Here is a 22,600-nt window from a genome sequence, read left to right on the forward strand (position 1 = left end):
TCCAATTTGCAGTCTTACTGTTCAGTCTCCAGCCTCCTTATCTGAAATCCTTTTATAGAGTCAGTAGTTTTTACTCCACAGATTCTGCTATTCCATCTCTAGTCAGTTTCTCCTCTCGCTAGTGTTTTCTCTGCACTCTCGTGTCTCCACTTTATTTTCTCCATTCCCAGTATCGACTTTCCAGCTCCCATCTTCTCTAAATTTCCAGTCGCTCATATTTTCTCTCCACTACTACCATCTGACAGTTTCGGCTCTGTTGTCTCCAACAGGCACTCTCCAAACTCACTATACATACAAGCATTAATTATTCAATAAAGGGTGCCACCTTTAAGTTAAAAAATAATTGGGTTTTCTCTTCTTAATAGTTTTGGAGTAAAAATCGGCAAATATTTAAATGTGTTTTGGTGCATATAACTTCCTTCTTAACAAAACGGTATCCAATTTTTTGTGCTTTTGCCTCTCTTGGATGGGCGAGTTCGGAAAACCTTCGACGACACACAAAAACTGTACACAATTTGTTGTTGACACATCTTTTAGGAGACAAAAGGAATTTTGCATTTAATTTAGTTGCACAAAGCAAGAAACGTGCGTGACACGCAGTCAAACACAAATGCATAAACACTTACTCAAATATTTGGTTATGCACATTTGGCATGTTGACTTTCAAAAAAATTCACAGCATGCTAAGCGTGAGGATGTGTGTGTGTGTGAGTGGGTGCAGAGGATGCCGCCTGCTTTATATAAATACTTAGAGCTTCTAATATATGTCTAGGTATATATTTTCTTCAGCTGGTCGAGAGTTAGTGCGACACGCACGCGTACGTGACTTGAGTGTGTAGAGCAAGTAAGCGAACAACAACAACAATATTTTTTTACTAAAACTTCTATAAGGAAGGACAACAACATTGAACTTTTTCCTGTGAATGTCATTATGTAATGCAATTTGCGTAGAATTTCGATTTGTACGCCTGTCAGACGGGACAGAGTTAAATTTATTTCTTTATTTTATTGTAAATACTGAAGAAAGCTTTTTGCAATTGAAATGAATTTGCTTTGAAGTCATATCTTCTTTTTCCTAACATACAGGTCTCAGGGTGAATATTGTTTTTAAATAGCTGAATTCGTTTTTCAGATCTGTGTCTACTTGTCAGCTTCCGCTTAAGGGATACTATTCACTTAAGGCTTCCACTCTCTGGTCTCCAAGAAAAGCACTGGTCTTTTGACGAGGCTATGGTAGCGAGTTGTGCTAAGAAAATCTCTTAGGCAAAAAATGCAAGAACACCTTTTGGTTGAATGGCTCAGAGAGGTCCTTTCCAATCCTTACAGAGCTGCTAGTGTTGTTCAACGTCATTTCGCAAAGCCTTACTAGCTTTGCGGGTGATCAAATTCAGACATAACTGCAAACAAGCAGACAACATTTACTGAACTGGTGTACACAGGCCCAATACTTGGACTACTCTTAGTGATACAGAGAGCGGTAGTTCACACTTTCACATGAAGTTTAAAAGTGTAATGATTATAAAGCTTCTATACTTTAAAAGTGAATCACAGCAGACAAACATTTTTTTCATGAATTTTGATTTCAAAAGTTTTTTCTTTCCATTCAGCGTTCATAATTGAAAGGGCTGTTCAAAAATTTGTATATTAAAGTGCAAATCATAATACATATTCAAAATTTTTAAATAAAAAAAAAAATTCTTTCAAATGTTTAAAGAATTATGATGGACCCCTTAATGAAAAAAATTTGATTTAAGGTTTTTCTAAGTGCTACAATAAATTTGAAAAATTTTTGGGTTCAATTTATTAGTGTAAATTTTAATATCATACTTAAGTGCCTTGGATTCATATGTAAGTGCTTTTTCCTTGCACTTTTATATGAAATTCAGAGACTTTCATATTAATCAAATTTATATATGTCAGGGCATAGGGGAGTGTGATGAAATTTGTTCATATTCAAGTGTGAATTTGTAGCTGTACCTATTCGCCAGGGCAAAGCAAGCTCTGATAATTGGCCAGCTTGTATCTGCAATAATGTAGAAAGGTTCACCTCACTGATCTTTTTACCCAGTCGGTATGTAAAAGTTTGAAATTTCTGTTTTTCCAATTCCGCACAATTCTAAAGTTTTTATAACAAAAATACTGAAGAATTTTTTATAGCGCAGTGCTATGAATCCCATGTTACTAACAAAAGTTCTGTTGAACGCGCCGAAAAATATTCCAAACAATTGGGATTAAAAATGTGATTTAAAACATGTAATTTATATGCACCACAGTGTGAATAAAAGGAGTTGCAACAAAAAGGCAAAAGTAATAGACAAATTACAAAACGTGCAGCGGGACATTCAAATGGCTGTGTGGCAGCTTCCATAACACCAGACCGAGAATAAAAAGGTCATAATTAACAAGTACCCCTGAAATGCTATAAAGTACATATTCCCAATTACCTCTTAATAAATTTTGGTATAAAAGGTAGATTTTCAACTAATATGGCTGTCCACAAACAGCATAAGTAAGTAAAGTAACCTCAAAAGCGATTAGGGTGATAAATAAGAAAAATTGCTAAATAATGCTGATCAGCGAAAAAGCGTAAGTCATAAGTTTTCCTTGAATAACTATTTTTAAACGACAAAAAAAAATGTTGAGACAAAAAATTCACGTTCTCTAAGCAAATGCATTATTTACTTACAAATTATGAGTTTACGTGAGTACGAGAGACAATTTTTTATTATTCTTGGTAAGTACGAGTATACATCATTTTATATATGCTTGAGGTCATGCACAAAAAAAAAAGCACAAGTATTTTTGTTATTGTACGATTAACGTTGTAGCATGGTCAACTGTCACGATATTGTAATTTTTATTAAAGTACCTAAGTACCCGAGCTTTTCAGGTTAATGTTAAGTAAGATAGCGAACAAGCAAAAGAAATAGAAAATGCTTAAGAAAGTAGCATTTGAAGTTAAGATAGCGGCAAAACGTGATGAATTATATTACATGCTGCGCTGGCAACTGTAAAAAGTTGCACTTAAGTAACACTTAAGTTGCACTTGAGAAAACTAAAACTAGCTTTTAAATGAGTTAAGTTGTGTTAAGGGAGTTTAAGTACAGAGCGACTGGGTAATAAAACAAGTAATTTGTTAATGGCAAGTTGAGTAGAGCACAAAGGAAAGAAAGACAATACGGAGGAAAAACAAAATAACATAAAATAAAATTAAAGAACATAAAATAAAAAAAAATAAATAAAAAAAAAATAAAATAAAATAAAATAAAAAAAATAAAAAAATGATATGAAATAAAATAAAAGCGAATATAGTTAAATAAAATAAAATTAAAAAAAAGTAAATAAATTAAAAAAGAACAAAATAATTGAAATAAAAGAAAGTAATATAAAATTAAATAAAATATGAGACAACAAAAGTTATTTCAATTAAAATAACGCAAAAAAAAAATTTAATCAAATAAAATAAAACAAAATAAAATGAATAAGACTGAATAAAATAAAATAAAAAATATTGATTTTTTGCCGGCAAAAATATTGATTTTTACAACATGTAATTTTTATTAGTGAAGTATGTGATATTAATTGTTTGTTTTCTATATTTTTATATTGTCATCAAGGGCCCTGAGGAAGGTTACCGCAGAGTAGCCGAAATATATTGGCATTAAAGAATTAAAGAAACCGAAAACTATGTTTTTCAATTGGGTTTTTAGACCTTGTGCCGGCAAAAAATTAATATTTGAGTAAAATAAGTCGCTAAAATCATCAATATAAAATAAAAAAATAAAAGAAAAAAAATTAAAAAAAAAAAATAAATATAAAATATACTGGGACCGCACTATACAGACAGAAGTGTACCCCATAACAGGCCGGATGTAGTCCTATTAGAAAGGAAAGAAAAGAACGCGTATTTAATTGATATTGGGTTCCCAACACGCACAACTTGAAAGACGTGCACACAGAAAAGAAACGAAAGTACATATGACTTGCTCAGGAAATAAAGCAGTTATGGCACCTTGATAAAATAAGCATAGAGCCTGTAGTAATTTCATCAACAGGCGTGGTACCCAAAACCCTTATGACGACCCTGGAGAAACTACAATTAGAAGATAAGCTTCTACCTATTCAAAAGGCAGTAATTCTATCAACAACATCCATTGTGCGTTCATTTTTATACACTGACATGTAATTTACAGATTATTATGAATGTACCTATATTTAATATAATCTTAATATATAAAAAACACGTGTCACAGGTTTGAGCCCAATGGGCTCCTAAACTACTGAACCGATTTTGAATTTGTTTTGCACTCCGTGTGTAGTTTGATCTAACTTGAAATATAGGATAGGTTAAATTTCAGTTTATAGTCGTAATATTATTATTTTATTGGAAATTTTTTTTATTTGTTTATACGTAAGAATAAAATGTTACGTATACGCAGTGGTGCACCTCTTTTCAGTTGGTATGGATATATTTGTGCACGTGCTTATTTAACTTTACATACATATAATATATATATATATATATATATATATAGCACATAACCAGGGCCAGCGAGAGGGGGCCCGGGATTTCTGAGGGGGCCCGCGATTTGAGGTACTAAGAAATTTGTTTTAATTCAGGAGAGTCTTTAGTTGTTCTATGTGCAATTTTTAAGCCGAATTCCAAAAGCAACGAATATCTGCATTTCGTTTTAATATTATAGTGAAGTGTGAAAAATAAAAATCTATATATATTAAACTGACTCGGAGTGGGACTGGGACTGGAATAAAATACATACCACCCTCTGGGACAGGCAATAAGGGATGCAGAAGAATGAGAAGGAATTGAGAGAAGAGGAAAAAGAGAAGGAGAAGGAGATTGAGAAAGAGATAGAATGAGACAAAGATGGATATAGATCAAGCGAAAAAGACGGAGGGAGGAGTGAATAAAAGGATTAGGAAAAAGTGAAGAGGGGGAGGGCTAAGTCAGACGCAAAAAGCTTATTAAAATGTATGCAGTTAGGCCAAATTTAGGGCAGGACAACGTCTGCCGGGTCTTCTAGTTTAGTATAAACAGCTTTATATGTCTTGTTGTATATAACCGATGTATATTGTATAGCCCAAAGTGGAGCTCAAAGGAAAAAATAAAATAAAGTAAAGTAAAGTTAAATTACATATATTATAATACAATAAAAAAAAAAATAAAAAAATAAACAGAACAAAATAAAAAGAAATGAAATAAAATAAAATAAAATAAAGTAAAATAAAATAAAAGCAAATTAAATATAATATAACACAATAAAACTATAAATAAATAAATAAAATAAAAGGAAATGAAATGAAATAAAATAAATAAAAAAAAAAATAAATAATAAAATAAAATAAAAATAAAATAGGTAAAATAAAAAAATAAAATAAAAAAATATTAAATAAGTGCGCTTTGTTGCGCCGAGTTCACAGTTCGTGAGAAGGAAATACCGCAGGTATGTTTTGAAGGAAGTTCAGAAGAAGTATAAATTGATTTTTAAGTGAAACACTTTCTCCTACCCCAAATCATCAGCTCATCATAGTAACTTTCGACGATGCCGTGAACGCTTACAACTAACCTGACTATCAGAAACTCTTCAATGGGTTGGTGAATCCAGATAATTTCACCGTACGTGGCACTTTCTTGGTCTCACACGAGTACACTGATTATGCGCTCCTGAATTCACTCTATCAACAAGGTCATGAGATCGCCTTCCATTCAGTATCACATGGCACTGGCACCGATCACTGGCGTGAAGCGAATGTTGATCGTATAGTGGCTGAGTTTGGTGAACAAATTCTAATGTTGGAAAGATTTGCAAAAATCAATCGTACGGATATACGTGGCATACGTTTACCTTTTATGCAATTAGCTGGAAATAATAGCTTTGTTGCTGCTAAGCATTTAGGTTTGCGCTACGATAGTTCATGGCTAACGCAACGTTATCGCAATCCCGCAATGTGGCCGTATACACTGGATTATCGTGCGGTACAAGATTGTCAAATTTGGCCGTGTCTAGAAGCAGCAATACCGGGCTTTTGGGTAAATCCAATGGTTACATGGACTGATACGTTGGGTTATGCTTGCGCTATGCTAGATGGTTGAGTATTTCCCCCAAAAGATGATGTTAAGGCTCTGTTCAATTGGATGTTGCAAAACTTTAATAGACATTATCAAGGTAACCGCGCACAATTTGGTGTGTATCTGCATGCATCTTGGTTCCAGCGTGGACGACACCACTTTGAGGTGCTACGGAAGTGAGTAAAAAATATACAAAGGTCAGTGTAGGGTGAGCTAGGATGCAATATGTCAAGCATTTATATATAACGACGATATTTTGATTGGCGGTTTTCGGCTATTTTCAATTATATCTATTTAGAAGGGATGCCATTTGTCCTAGTTTAACTCCCCGTCCGCACTGAACACTCATGAACCAATCGTTTCTGTGACACATTTAGTTTCCTCCTTTTTATTATTACAGAAAATAGTAAGTCTAGTTGACACAATGCGATCATTGGCTTCTTACCTTCTAAAAGTGTAAGAATCTCACTATTTTTGCATAATCTAGATCCATTTAGACTGACTGAAATGAAATCAAGGCAAGAACTATACTGGGATAGATTACAGATAATGTCTGTCCAAATGCCCAGATCTGCTTAGATCCCGTCTAAACCCTTTAAGGAAGCCCTTGCAGGAAATTTTGGGACGTTTGCCTGAAAAACCGATTGAAAATATGTCTAACTTCATTAAGAGCTTCTTGGTACAGCACAGTACCAGCACCTCCAATTCACCTTTGTAGGTTAAGACAACTTTTGTGGTATCCACACGGCCCCTTAACAGATGCTTGTGTGACGTGGGTCGCAGCTAGTCTGCCCACATCTGCCCTTAAGAAGATTTTGGACAAAATTTACGGAAAGAGCGGACAGCCACTGATTGCAATTGAAGGGATGTCATCCAAATAGATCTTTAGAATAGATTCGAAAATGATGCCGTAATTTTCACGGCAGTGATTTCCCATGGTTTAGGAAAAACCGCGTATCTCGACGTGCCTTCACCCTAACCTGTTATCGCAAAAAAAAAAAAAATTGGGTAGGAAACGAGTAGAAAGGAGTCATTTCTTCTAGCTAAATGATTGAGTTACCAATCTGTTCAGACTACTGTGGTTGTTTCTTCGTATGTAATGGTGTTTGGGGCGTTATTATGTCAGAGAAGTGGTAAAATTCTGTTATTGGACTGTTGCGTTAACTCCGCCACATAACTATACTGACATCATCCAAGATGACTTTTCCACCAAGTATTGAGGAGCTTAGTGTAACTTAAACAGACCGACGAACCTCCGTTAGGCCAAAAGTACTTCTCTTCTTGTACCATTAAAGTACTATCCGAAGGTTTTGCGGAGTATTACCGGTGATGATAATCCTTTGCCTGATACCGATCCGGTATGTTCCGGCGAATGGTCCTATTAATATACCAGCCCGACCAACTCGGGAACTATTCTGTTCGAACTTTGAACCTTCCTGGCATGTGCATTTTAGATGCTTCTTGCTATGGGCATGCCTTCCGCGTGAATATTCCAAACTCGAAACCACCTGGTGATCCCAAATTCTCTTAACCTCAAAATATCACACGATATTTACCGGCCGGAATTGACCTCAGTCATACTATATATTATCAGCTTTTCAAAATGCCTCTTAGTGAAGTTCAGTTACTGTAAACAGCCTTTGTCTAGTCAAAAATCTTGAGAGCTTTTTAGCTAACACTCGTAGAATATACGACTCCGTATTGAGTTTAGAGAAGAGCTTCCCAGCAGTTTCACTTCTTTTACGGTTTGCCAGCGATTTTTCCTTCGAGTCTATCTCTCTGTAAAGAAAAATGTATCCCCTTGATTAGGATGCAAATCTAATATTCAGCTACCACAGCTTCAAGTTCAATATGAATTTGAGACGCATTCGATCTCTTAAACTTTATACAAGCATAAGAAATTCATCTACTCCCCTCCATCGTCTACTCAAAAAGTTTTTTCAAACCAGTAGATACAAGTTTTTTATAAAATCTCATCTACTTTACAGATTCCTCGAGTATGTGACCAAGTTGCCTGATGTTTATTTGACCACAACCTCGCAAGTCATCGAGTACATGCAGCAGCCAAAGCTAGGCAAACCATTTCAGAGGTGCGCTAAAAAGCCAAAAACTTCATGTGCAAAACGCACTTGTAGATTGAGAAAAATGCAGACCGATGAAATGCGCTATATGAGTGTATGTGATAGTTGTCCCGAAGTCTATCCATGGCTAGGCAATCCACTTGGACTTGCAGAACGCTAAAACAAATAAAGAAAAATTGTAAACTTTAAAACTCACAAAGTACTTGAGAAATAACAAAAGTGAAGGAACATGAAAAATCAAGGGAAGAGAGGACAATACTTTTGAGTGAAGGAGAGGTAAGTATGTAGATTTGGACGCTGGAAATATTGAAGGCATGAAAATTGTATTGAAACTAATATTGCTTTAAAATGCCTTTGAAATAAATTCAAGTCCCAAAGACACGTGGCATCTTACGACCTGCAGGTGTGATGGTGTATAAAAGTTTAAAAAGCAAGGTTGATATATGGCTTCCTAAGCTGTACCGTTACAGGCGCTATTTGGCTTATTCAAATCTACGCCAGACACTCTGCATAACTTTTTCAATATTCTTGAGCATGTCGCGTACTAGAAAATCAAATCATAACCAAAAATTAAGTGGCAAAGTTTTTGAGTACCTTTGATTTTTTGTTTGTTTTAGCCACTCACAACTCCTATGCAAGGGTCAAAGGTCATTGATTTGTTAGAAACAAATAAAAGTTTTTTACACTTAACCACAAAGTAAGTGGTAACAAGAGTTCTGAACAAATGCACTTGAGTGAGTGATGAGAGGAGTAGTGAGGTGAGTCAAGTGGCATGGTTGAGCATATGATGACTTCCTGGCTGAGTGATAAAATTATGTAGTATGTCATTGATTTGTACTTATCGAAGTTCGTAGGCACAAGTTTATTGAGCAAACAGACGCAGGGACAAACGATTTAAATTTTAAATTAGTCGGAGATGTGAAAAAATTAGTTTTTTTGCGTTGGATATCTATCTTTTGTGAGTTCGGCTTGACATACATATATGTATTGAAGTGACTAAAGGATTGACTGCTTGTAACTGCTGTAAGTATTTAAGTCTGGACCAAAACAAAAGTTCAGAGCACGAGCTGCAAGTTTATAACTATAAACAAAAGTTTCCAAAATAGCTTAGCATAATTTGAGTTCTGGTTTTTAACCAAGATTTCATAGGGCGACCTCTATGAAATATCACTTAAAGAGGTGAAAATAGAATAGCCGAGAGATACCGTGTCAGTGACAGTTTAAAAAAAAATTTTTGTCCGACACCTGAATCGATTATGGGAAAAGAAATGCAAACATCATACCACATGATACCAAGTCCCCTGCAAAAAATGGTTGGATCATGTGTTCCATTTTGGACATACTAGTACTCCAATGGATCACTCATGGGTATACCTTCTAAGAAATTGCAAAAAAATACTTTAATGGGCAAACTGTCTACTCTAGATCACGCTTTCCTTGTGAGTACTACAAGAAGTAATTTTTGTTTTTTTTTTTGAAATTAGACTCACATAAGTATTCCATCGAATACTCAAAAGCAAAGCGATAGCTGGTTTAGATACTATGGATTATGAATAGCGTACTAAAATTTTGAAGATAAGTTGCAATATTATGGTAGAAAAAGTCTCATCTATATAATGGGTCTATAAAAATTGCAAGCGATTGCCATTCTGCATATGCAATGAGAGCGCAATTGAATTGAGACCCCTCATCTATATACATATGTCAAGTGCAATAATATGTCTGTCGGATTCGAAGGATTCTCCGGGTCTGAATCAGCAGTTCGAGCAGAATTCAACAGTGGAAGAAATAAGTAAGTATCCGCAAAATCCTAGCCGTTTTTCTGCCTGGCGAATTACAATAACGTTGTCATAATTTCAATAATGTGTCAATTTATACTCACTGCCTTGAACACATAACTGTTTCAAAATTGACATGTTAAACTAAATCTGTTATTTCTTTTGTTTTGCAAATTCTTTTGTATTTAGATTGATAAGCATAAGATTTGTCAATCTTTAGATTAATAAATAAATAAATAAATACGAACTGATTCCGGTGAGTGGCTTGGAATCACGTCCTTTCCAACCTCCCACTCTTATCATCAGCTCCAGTTACTTTGGGCGGGTGGCTTGGAATCACGCCCTTTCCAACCTCCCACATATCGCAGCCCTACTTATTGAGTGTTAAATGTACATCCGTTGCTCGGCATCACAGTCCATCCCGACAACTGATTTAATAATATATATGGGGTATTCCATCCCATTTCGACCAATTTTGAACCCGACCCCTTTAGAATTGGCTGAAAGTTTTTCGTCTTTTTCTAGCTTACGAAAGACGTTTTTCAGAATTTTTTCAAATTTTTTCATCCAACTAAAAAAAAGTTATGAATTTTTAAAAAAACACCGTTAATGACTGACACAGTAAACATGTCATTTTAATCGTAGATTACCATAATATATAAAGAAAAGAATACTTAAAAATCATTTTCTTAAATTTTTTTGTTATATAAATAAAACTGATAAAAAAAAAATTTTTATTTTTAAAATTTTTTTTTCAATTAAATAAAAAAAATATAAAAAAAAAATCGGAAGTTTTTTATGAGAAAAAAAAAAAATGGCGAAATTCGAAAAATCTCGAAAAAATGAAAAATTAAAAAAAAACTTTAAAAATTTTTTTGTATATTTTCCGAAAAGTACATTTAAAAACAAATTTAAAAAAAAAGATCCCAAACGGTAAATTTTTGAAAAAGTTATAGCATTTTGAAAACAAAAACGGTGTTTTTTTAAAATTCATAACTTTTTTTGAGTTGGATGAAAAAATTCTGAAAAACGTCTTTCGTAAGCTAGAAAAAGAAGAAAACGTCGGGTTCAATATTGGTCGAAATGGGATGGAATGCCCCATATACATGTTGTATAATATAATATTGCTCACTATGTATGCTTCTGTAATTTATTCTGTAATCCGTAAATATATGTGGTGTGATTAATTGTTAAATTTGTAGACTAATAAATAAATAAATAAGTATATAAATAATAGATTTTGGTGTCTGTGTAGCGCATACCTGTTGTGGTTGTTGTAGCGATTCGGTACGTTCCGGCAACAGCCATCATAGAGGTACTAGCTCGATCATCTCGGGAGCGATTTAATATGATCACATTGAACAGGATCCGTCATGGGTAATTAAGGTTGACGTATGGGTTGGAGAAACTTTAAATTTCGCCGGCAATCTCTTGAAAGAGATCCGCTATATAACCCCTTGAATCATTTGGGTAACCCGTTGTGGTAGTAGCGTCTACCTCTAATCCTGGAGCATATTTATTCTTTTTGAACTCTTAGCCATGTCTTACTTCCGAGATTAAGTCTTCCTACATAGGTCCCCAGCTTATCTCTATCATAGTTTTCTTTTACAGATTGAGCCAGACAGTCATAAGTGTTGGAGACTAAAACTGAAAAATAAAGCCGCTTTGCTGCTGCCGATGCTGCAGTCGGGGTATTCAAGGGGTTGTTAATTACATTGATTAAAGGGTTTTTAAATATCATAACCTTATTTCATTTAGAATATAAGACTCCATCAAGGGGTATTACTCAAAATTTGCATAAATGACAAAAAATGCAACCAAAGCTCCTTAAGCTGCTCTCTTCCGGCTTTGTGATGGTTCGGTCTAGTCGTTGTTATTGTTGTCGTGGCAGTGCGTTGCTGTTGTTGCTCTTAAATCGGTAAGAAAACTCCCCGAAGGTTTTAGGGAGTGTTATCGATTTGGTGGTCCTTTGCCGGATGCTGATACGCAAGGGTTGCGCTTCACAATCCCTTGAATTATTTTGGTATTTTTGTCTCCTCTTATGACAGGCATACCTGCCGCGGGTATGTTCTAAGCCCTCTAATCCGCAAGGGTTCGTTGCAGTGCTTCGCCCCGTATAGCAGGTGCGACTACTCACCAATTGCCATCAATATCCCCTAACGGCACTCCAAGGAGTCTTGCAGTTTCAACAGGGTTGTGGGCCAGAGAAAGGGGTGTTAGAGGCGTTGGTTCAACATTACAATTGAAACGAAAGTTGGTGTCATGTGGGGATACTTTAAAATCAGGACATATATTATGTATGTCAGAGTTTATTGTGGATAGGTAAGGGTTTCACCTATTATAGCATCCAAATCGAAGTTAAGCTAGAGTGACGCGCCTCTCACTGGGGATGAAGCTTTCCACTACCGCGAGCTTAGGGTATTTGAAAGTGGTTCGTCGGCCAATTCCCAGCTTAAAGGTCGGACGCGTTTTGATTTCCCACGGCAGCTGATTCTATGTACCGAAGCGACTAGGGGTTTTTCACGGCCAAGAGCTTTAATTTCAGTTTAACCCCATTTTAATTTGCAACCCCATTCGGTTCGGAACTTGCCTTTTGTTAATATTCCTCTTAAGTATAGTAGTTGTACATTTAGTAGTTGCGCGGTTAAAGTCTTTTAACGCTTCCTCCTACTAGCTAGAGGATATTAATTGTTATAACATTCTTCAACATTTGAGTTTTATTTGCCTCAATGGGGCAACCACTTTAGTTAGATAGCCTGTTACAAGGTTGGCAAGGTAGGTACTTGTATTTTGAAGCCAATTGAGGGCGTCAGACTTTCAAAGATTTTATGGGAAATCCAACTGATATCATAGATTACCTTGATGACTCAAAGTTTTCCAAGAAAGATGATAGGTAGCACAATGTTTTCCATATGTATATAAATTGTCTAAACAACTGCCTTGAAGTAAAGTGCCTTTCTTGCCATTAGCCTCAGTAAGACGGACGGACTTTCGATTTTTATTCTGAGTTCTGACATTTATGTTATAGAAAAAATATGATACACACACTCAAAATAGATGGGTCTGACAACATATTTATATGACCATAAAAACATACTAAATCTACAGAGCTCAAATATTTCTTGCATTTCAATCAAGGTTGAAATCAATCCGCCTCCGAAAATGCAACTGCATTTGTCAAATTGCAAATACCTACTGGGTCTCAACAGCCCTCAACAGCTTTAAGAACATCCCTTGAACATTTCGTAGGTGAAACGAACCAACTATGCCAACTATGCAATACACCCACACACAGCCATAATTTTGCAGTCCCAGCAACATCTGTACAAATTATGCATTCAAATGCTCCCTACAAGCGCATACACCTACACACACACGTACTTAGCCAAGTACAGCGAGCACCTACATTTATAGTTAAATTATATATTTCATAGCTAACCCATACATACAAATTTAATTTCTTGTTGTGTTTTTGTATGCGTGCTTGTGAACACCAATCGGATGACGCCTTTCGGTGCCGAAAGTCACGTAATGGGGCGTTACCTAACCTCGTTTATGCAATATGTTCGTCAACATTCGTTTGTTGGTTATTCGTGCGCAGATGATGGTGGCAACAACAAATACAACGAAAGTAGCAGTAGAAAGAAAATTGTATGCAAAAAATACAATAGTAAAAGTAAGAAAAATAAAATTACAAAATTAAGTTTCCAAAGAACAACAAAAATAACAATACAAATCTAGAAAACCACCACTCCTCATTTTATTTATTTGTTTGTAATTCTGTATCGTAGTGCAGTTGTTGGTGCTGCCAGTCAATGTAGGACGTGTGGTATGAGGAACTTTTCTTATTCACCATTTACCACCATGCACTCATACTCACACAGCAAAGGAAGCCAAAAGCGCAGTAATAAACATTAAAAGGAACTAGTCGTTTTTGTTAGTGTACTTACATACATACTTGCTCATAGTGTTGAATTGAAATTTACAGTTCTCTTGTTGTTGTTGGTACCAAGATGGCAATAAGTATGTATTGTGAGTTGAATTTATTTACCGGCTTTGGACTTCGTCTCTCATGCATCCGTTATTTCATACATACACATTAATGTGTTTATGTATGTACGTACGCTTGTAGATAGAATTGAAAGATATTCCAGATACCCTGAAGGAATAGAAATAGTCTAATAAAAAATTATAAGTAATAAGATTCAAAATATTGTGGCGAATTTTAGCATAACTAAGCTGTTAGTAAATAAAGGCACAACAACAAAAACATTAAAGCAAGCTACACTTGTGTACTTAAACACATCAATCATCATTTATACGCATACATAAAAGGCGACGAAGAGATATCTCACACACACACATGTAGTCATCAGACGAAGTAGTTACTCACACATACACACGCATATGGCTATAAACTACAAATATACATGTATATAGCTGGTAACCAAGCATGCGCTACAACTATTCGCGAAATTACTAGACCTTAGGAGAAATGGGTGAACGAGGAAAACGAGAGTATAAAAGCAGCGCAAGCTGAGTAATAACTAATCAGTTTTGATTTAAACACGATATTTGTTTTGAAGTATAATTGTGAAGTACTACTCCCGAATTTATCTAAATAAAGACCTGTTTGCAATACTAAATATTGGAGTTATTTATTCGACAGTTCAGCGACACGAACGTAACAGAAGGTGCAAGATAATCAGGATTTCCCTAAATTCGTTACAATATTATATAGGACTAAATTTACTTTTAAAATTTAAATAGCAGCAGATATCCTTGCCTTAAAAAAGATATATACTAGATAATTCATTACGAAAATTTCGTTTTTATGGAAACACTGCCAGCTGTTTTTCAGTTAATATATGTGGTTGGGCATAGTGCCCTAATATTTTTCAATATCACAAAATACATTTGTGAATATTTTTAGTGCTAGTGCACTGTGCCCAGCTACGACCCATGTAAAGTTAGGTTGGTTAAACGTGCCGGTCAGTGAAGACTTCGCATAGACTGAAAGTATTCATAGTGTTACCAGAATTTGTTTGACGATTAAACGGAGGAACCCCATTAGATGCCAGGACTTATATTATAGAATAATTCTGGGACCTAGCTTAATTGCTATCTCGAGATCTGGAAACTCTACTGCCCTTTTTAGCTGGAGACTTGGCTGGCGAGCGCAGGAGACGAACACAGAACGTGCTCAACCGTTTCTTCCTACAGCCCTCACTTCTTACATCTGCTGACCCACATAAAGGTTGTACTTAAAAATTGTTTTATCAGTTTTACATTTCCATTTACTTTTATCTGGCTTATAAATTAAAATGATTGTATCTTGATGTTTTTGCGAACTTTTGTTTACTAATATCTCTCAGTATTCCTGGCTCGAGGTCAACATTTTTTCTTTTTTGTTGGTTTTGCAAAAAACAATAAAACACTGAGAGATATTAAAATGATTGTGTTTGTAAGTTTTTCAAGGACATCGAGTTTTGGATGGCCTAGAAGGTTCAACGTGATCATATCAATTCGTTTCCGCGATGGTCGATGCCAATAGACAGGACCGTACTGGATCAATATCCAGGAAATGGCGAGCAAAATCGATACAACGCCAAAAAACTTTATGATTATCTCCTTATCCCTACAAGAAGAAGAAGCACTATATCGAATTTTTATAAAATGAACCCTGATATGAACCCACATAATTTAAATTTATTTGTTTGGTTCAAATTAATGATATTGGGATATAGGTACCCTAAATATTAGTCTCCATAGAATTTTGGAAAAGGGGCAGTGAGATGCGATTTGATGTGTGAGTGGCAGGTGGAGTGGAAGTGAGAGTGGCAGTGGGAGTAGAAGTGGAAGTGGAAGTGTAAGTGGGAACAAGAAACAAGATATTTCAGGGTTTTTAAATATAATGATTTTTACGATAATTTGTTTCGAAGATGGGGCTAACGAAACAAAATGGGGTAGGTTACTCTAGGCTTAACTAAAAAGAACGAGCTAAAGTCAGAAAAAAATCGATTTTTTTTACTTTTTCCAAAGTCAAACTTCAACACTTTTTTGACAATAATTTTTTTTTCCAAGTGTTTGCTAGCGATGGGAAGGGATGGGCTAATCTTGAGTAATCGAAACACATTTTTTGACCTATAATTTTTATCCAAGGATGGGCTAACGTAAAAAAAGCATGGGCAATTCTATGGCAATCTTAGACAAAGGAAACACAGTGCGTAAACAATCGTTTTGCATTTTTATACTCAGTTGTGCAGAGCTCGCAGAGTATATTAAGTTTGATTGGATAACGGTTGGTTGTACATATATAAAGGAATCGAGATAGATATAGACTTCCATATATCAAAATAATCAGGATCGAAAAAAAATTTGATTGAGCCATGTCCGTCCGTCCGTCCGTCCGTCCGTCCGTCCGTCCGTTAACACGATAACTTGAGTAAATTTTGAGGTATCTTGATGAAATTTGGTATGTAGGTTCCTGAGCACTCATCTCAGATCGCTATTTAAAATTAACGATATCGGACTATAACCACGCCCACTTTTTCGATATCGAAAATTTCGAAAAACCGAAAAAGTGCGATAACTCATTACAAAAGACAGATACTTGGTAGATGGGTTGACGTTATGACGCAGAATAGAAAATTAGTAAGATTTTGGACAATGGGCGTGGCACCGCCCACTTTTACAAGAAGGTAATTTAAAAGTTTTGCAAGCTGTAATTTGGCAGTCGTTGAAGATATCATGATGAAATTTGGCAGGAACGTTACTACTATTACTGTATATGTGCTAAATAAAAATTAGCAAAATTGGATGAAGAACACGCCCACTTTTTAAAAAAAAATTTTTTTAAATTCAAATTTTAACAAAAAATTTAATATCTTTACTGTATATAAGTAAATTAAGTCAAAATTCAACTCCAGTAATGATATGATGCAACAAAATACAAAAATAAAAGAAAATTTCAAAATGGGCGTGGCTCCGACCATTTTCATTTAGTTTGTCTAGAATACTTTTATTGCCATAAGTCGAACAAAAATTTACCAATCCTTCTCAAATTTGGTAAGAGCATAGATTCTATGACGGTTACTGTTCTCTGTGAAAATGGGCGAAATCGGTGGAAGCCACGCCCAGTTTTTATACACAGTCCACCGTCTCTCCTTCCGCTCGGCCATTAACACAATAACTTGAGCAAAATCCTATATATCTTTACTAAACTTAGCCCACGTACTTACCTGAGCTCACTTTTTCTTGGTATAAAAAATGGGCGAAATCTGACCATAACCACGCCCACTTTATCGATATCGAAAATTACGACAAATGAAAAAAATGCCATAATTCTATACCAAATACGAAAAAAGTGATGAAACATGGTAACTGGATTGGTTTATTGACACAAAATATAACTTTAGAAAAAACTTTGTAAAATGGGTGTGACACCTACCATATTAAGTAGAAGAAAATGAAAAAGTTCTACAAGGCGAAATCAACAGCCCTTGGAATCTTGGCAGGAATACTGTTAGTGGTATTGCATATATAAATAAATTAGCAGTACCCGACAGATGATTTTCTGGATCACCTGGTCCACATTTTGGTCGATATCGCGAGAACGCCTTCACGTATACATCTAAGGGCCACTCGCTTTTAAAACACTCATTAATACCTTTAATTTGATATCCATATCGTACAAAAACATACCAGAGTCACCCCTGTCCCACCCTAATGGCGATATCTCGAAAAGGCGTCCACCTATAGACCTAATGCCCCCTCCCTCTTAAAATGCTCAGTAACACCTTTCGTTTGATACCCATATCGTACAAACATTCTAGAGTCACCCCTGGCCCACCCTAATGGCGATATCTCGAAAAGGCGTCCACCTATAGACCTAGTGTCCACTCCCTCTTAAAATGCTCAGTAACACCTTTCGTTTGATACCCATATCGTACAAACATTCTAGAGTCACCCCTGGCCCACCCTAATGGCGATATCTCGAAAAGGCGTCCACCTATAGACCTAATGCCCACTCCTTCTTAAAATGCTCAGTAACAGCTTTCGTTTGATACCCATATCGTACAAACATTCTAGAGTCATACCTGGCCCACCCTAATGGCGATATTTCGAAAAGGCGTCCACCTATAGAACTAAGGATTACTCCCTTTTAAAATACTCATTACCACCTTTCATTTGATACCCATATCGTACAAACACATTCTAGAGTCACCCTGGCCCACCCTAATGGCGATATCTCGAAAAGGCGTCCACCTATAGACCTAATGTCCACTCCCTCTTAAAATGCTCAGTAACACCTTTCGTTTGATACCCATATCGTACAAACATTCTAGAGTCACCCCTGGCCCACCCTAATGGCGATATCTCGAAAAGGCGTCCACCTATAGACCTAATGTCCACTCCTTCTTAAAATGCTCAGTAACACCTTTCGTTTGATACCCATATCGTACAAACATTCTAGAGTCATCCCTGTCCCACCCTAATGGCGATATCTCGAAAAGGCGTCCACCTATAGACCTAATGCCCACTCCCTCTTAAAATGCTCAGTAGCACCTTTCGTTTGATACCCATATCGTACAAACATTCTAGAGTCACACCTGGCCCACCCTAATGGCGATATCTCGAAAAGGCGTCCACCTATAGAACTAAGGATTACTCCCTTTTAAAATACTCATTACCACCTTTCATTTGATACCCATATCGTACAAACACATTCTAGAGTCACCCTGGCCCACCCTAATGGCGATATCTCGAAAAGGCGTCCACATATAGACCTAATGCCCACTCCCTCTTAAAATGCTCAGTAACACCTTTCGTTTGATACCCATACCGTACAAACATTCTAGAGTCACCCTTGGTCCAGCTTTATGGCGATATCTCGAAAAGGCGTCCACCTATAGAACTAAGGATTACTCCCTTTTAAAATACTCATTACCACCTTTCATTTGATACCCATATCGTACAAACACATTCTAGAGTCACCCTGGCCCACCCTAATGGCGATATCTCGAAAAGGCGTCCACCTATAGACCTAATGCCCACTCCCTCTTAAAATGCTCAGTAACACCTTTCGTTTGATACCCATATCGTACAAACATTCTAGAGTCACCCTTGGTCCACCTTTATGGCGATATCTCAAAAAGGCGTCCACCTATAGAACTAAGGATTACTCCCTTTTAAAATACTCCTTACCACCTTTCATTTGATACCCATATCGTACAAACACATTCTAGAGTCACCCCTGGCCCACCCTAATGGCGATATCTCGAAAAGGCGTCCACCTATAGACCTAATGCCCACTCCCTCTTAAAATGCTCAGTAACACCTTTCGTTTGATACCCATATCGTACAAACATTCTAGAGTCACCCCTGGCCCACCCTAATGGCGATATCTCGAAAGGGCGTCCACCTATAGACCTAATGCCCACTCCCTCTTAAAATGCTCAGTAACACCTTTCGTTTGATGCACATATCGTACAAACACATTCTAGAGTCACCCCTGGCCCACCCTAATGACGATATCTCGAAAAGGCGTCCACCTATAGACCTCATGCCCACTCCCTCTTAAAATGCTCAGTAACACCTTTCGTTTGATACCCATACCGTACAAACATTCTAGAGTCACCCCTGGCCCACCCTAATGGCGATATCTCAAAATGCGTCCACCTATAGACCTAATGCCCACTCCCTCTTAAAATGCTCAGTAACACCTTTCATTTGATTCCCATATCGTACAAACACATTCTAGAGACACCCCTGGTCCACCTTTATGGCGATATCTCGAAACGGCGTCCACCTATGGAACTAAGGATCACTCCTTTTCAAAATACTCATTAACAGCTTTCATTTGATACCCATATCGTACAAACACATTATAGAATCACCCCTGGTCCACCTTAATGGGGACATCTCGAAAAGGCGTCCACCGATAGACCTAAGGCCCACTCCCTCTTAAAATGCTCAGTAACACCTTTCATTTGATACCCATATCGTACAAACAAATTCTAGAGTCAGCCCTGGTCTACCTTTATGGCGATATCCCTAAATGGCGTTCATCCATAGAACTATGGCCTACTCTCTCTTAAAATACTCTTTAATACCTTTCATTTGATACACATGTTATACAACCACATTCCAGGGTTACCCCAGATTGATTTTCTTTATTTTGTCTCCATAGCTCTCAACTGAGTATGTTATGTTCGGTTACACCCGAACTTAGCCTTCCTTACTTGTTAGTTAATTTTATTAACCAAAATAATAAAAGCTTATTTTTAAAAAAGTTTTTTTTTCTTTAATTTTATTTTTTACTTTTAGTTCGTTTTATTAACAAGTAATAGAAGCTTGTTCTTATAAAAGCTTTAAATATAAGTATAGGGGGTGAAACAAAAACACATATATCAGTTACATCTGCCTATAATGAGTATTGGAATTTATTAGTACACATTTTATGCGCAGCAACTTCAGAGGTGTATTTAAAGTTTAAAGCATTGTAAATATAAGTATTGAAGTCATGAGCCTGGGCATTCGCGCAATTTTAGTGATGTAAATTGCATGGCGCCAGCGCCAATGCGGTGCCAGCTCAATGGTAGCTCATTGACGAAATTACTCCAAGCGAATTTTTGACGCTTCTTAGTAGTGAGTGCGTAGTACATTTTACTTGCGCTATTGAGTGAAACGACTTTTGTGTGTCAGGCACGAGTTTGGTGTTATTGGCGCTACTGGCAGTGATGACACTGAGCTGTTGACGGTAGCGCTGGTAGTTCAGGTTTTGAATCAGAGAAAGAATTGATGACCCGTGTGAATAATTATGGCTTTGGCCGTGTAAATTATTATGGTGTATTTGTATATTTTAGATTTAATGCACAATTAATATTTGTGTGTTTGAGCGGCCAAATAATAACAGGAGTATTGCTAAAGTGCTGCTTAGTTGATGGAATGTCGCTAATTTCTTAGCGATGATCAGCAGATTGTCAATATTTCGTTCAACGGACGCGCGAAATTGCCACATCTGCTCAAATTTTCCAAAGATTTTCCATTCTTGATTTAACTTGAGCTGTTATGCCAATATTTTTCAGCCAGCTTTTTTCAAATAGGTAACTTTTCCAAAAGCAAAATAAATTGGCGGCCACCGTGGTGTGATGGTAGCGTGCTCCGCCTACCACACCGTATGCCCTGGGTTCACACCCCGGGCAAAGCAACATCAAAATTTTAGAAATAAGGTTTTTCAATTAGAAGAAAATTTGTCTAACGGGGTCGCCCCTCGGCAGTGTTTGGCAAGCGCTCCGGGTGTATTTCTGCCATGAAAAGCTCTCAGTGAAAACTCATCTGCCTTGCAGATGCCGTTCGGAGTCGGCATAAAACATGTAGGTCCCGTCCGGCCAATTTGTAGGGAAAAGCAAGAGGAGCACGACGCAAATTGGAAGAGAAGCTCGGCCTTAGATCTCTTCGGAGGTTATCGCGCCTTACATTTATTTTATTTTTTTTTTAAAATAAATTACAGAAAAGATTACAGGGTTAAACAGCCTTAAAAATTCAGCTATGTTGGTTATACACAGAAATACAACAGAGGGTTGTGTCTCCGCTTTTCGCAAGCGATGAGATTCACCACGCGTGACACGTGATTCACCACGTCCAAATATCACAATCCACGGATAGGTACCGGCGTGTTTGTATGGGACTTAGGCTGTTATGCCAAAGTAAATACAAATCTTTACCGATAACTGTGTTATCGATTAATTTATCGAATTCTAACAAAGTAATATTGCATTGTCATCGGAGTTATACATGTGTGCAAAATTTCAGCTTAATCGGACACCGGGAAGTGTCTCAAATTTAACTTGCAAGATTCCATTACAGACAACAAAAGTGAAAGTAAATAAAAGCTTATAATGAACGAAATCGGACTACAACCACGCCCACTTTTTTGATATCGAAAATTTCGAAAAATCGAAAAAGTGTGATAATTCATTACCACAGACGGATAAAGCGATGAAACTTGGTAAATGGGTTTACCGCAAAATAGATACTTAGTAAAATTTTGGACAATGGGCGTGGCACCGCCCACTTTTAAAAGAAGGTAATTGAAAAGTTTTGCAAGCTGTAATTTGGCAGTCGTTGAAGATATCATAATGAAATTTAGCAGGAACGTTACTCCTATTACTATATGTGAGCTAAACAAAAATTAGCAAAATCGGAAGACGAACACGCCCACTTTTTAAAAAAAAATTTTTTTAAAAGTCAAATTTTAACAAAAAATTTAATATCTTTATAGTATATAAGTAAATTATGTCAACATTCAACTCCAGTAATGATATGGTGCAACAAAATACAAAAATAAAAGAAAATTTCAAAATGGGCGTGGCTCCGCCCTTTTTTCATTTAATTTGTCTAAAATACTTTTAACGCCGTAAGTCGAACAAAAATTTACCAATCTTCGTGAAATTTGGTAGGGGCATAGACTCTATGAGGATAACTGTTTTCTGTGAAAACGGACGAAATCGGTTGAAGCCACGCCCAGTTTTTATACATAGTCTACCGTCTGTCCTTCCGTTCGGCCGTTAACACGACGTTAGCAAAAATCGATATATCCTTACTTAGTTCACATATTTATCTGAACTCATTTTATCTTGGAATAAAAA

At 36.4% G+C, this 22,600-nt stretch overlaps 1 protein-coding gene across 1 annotated transcript; it reads left to right on the top strand.

Annotated features, from left to right (window-relative positions):
- Nucleotides 1–2,933: 2,933 nt before the first annotated feature.
- Cda9 (Chitin deacetylase-like 9) lies at nucleotides 2,934–8,464 on the top strand. The gene is given in 4 exon segments (XM_067777059.1): nucleotides 2,934–3,010; nucleotides 5,414–5,462; nucleotides 5,540–6,264; nucleotides 8,077–8,464. Coding segments are annotated over 4 exon segments (1,104 nt in total). The 3' UTR covers nucleotides 8,330–8,464.
- Nucleotides 8,465–22,600: the final 14,136 nt, after the last annotated feature.

The sequence above is a fragment of the Eurosta solidaginis genome, chromosome 3, assembly GCF_040869045.1.
Source record: "Eurosta solidaginis isolate ZX-2024a chromosome 3, ASM4086904v1, whole genome shotgun sequence".
In the NCBI taxonomy this organism is placed as follows: domain Eukaryota; kingdom Metazoa; phylum Arthropoda; class Insecta; order Diptera; family Tephritidae; genus Eurosta; species Eurosta solidaginis.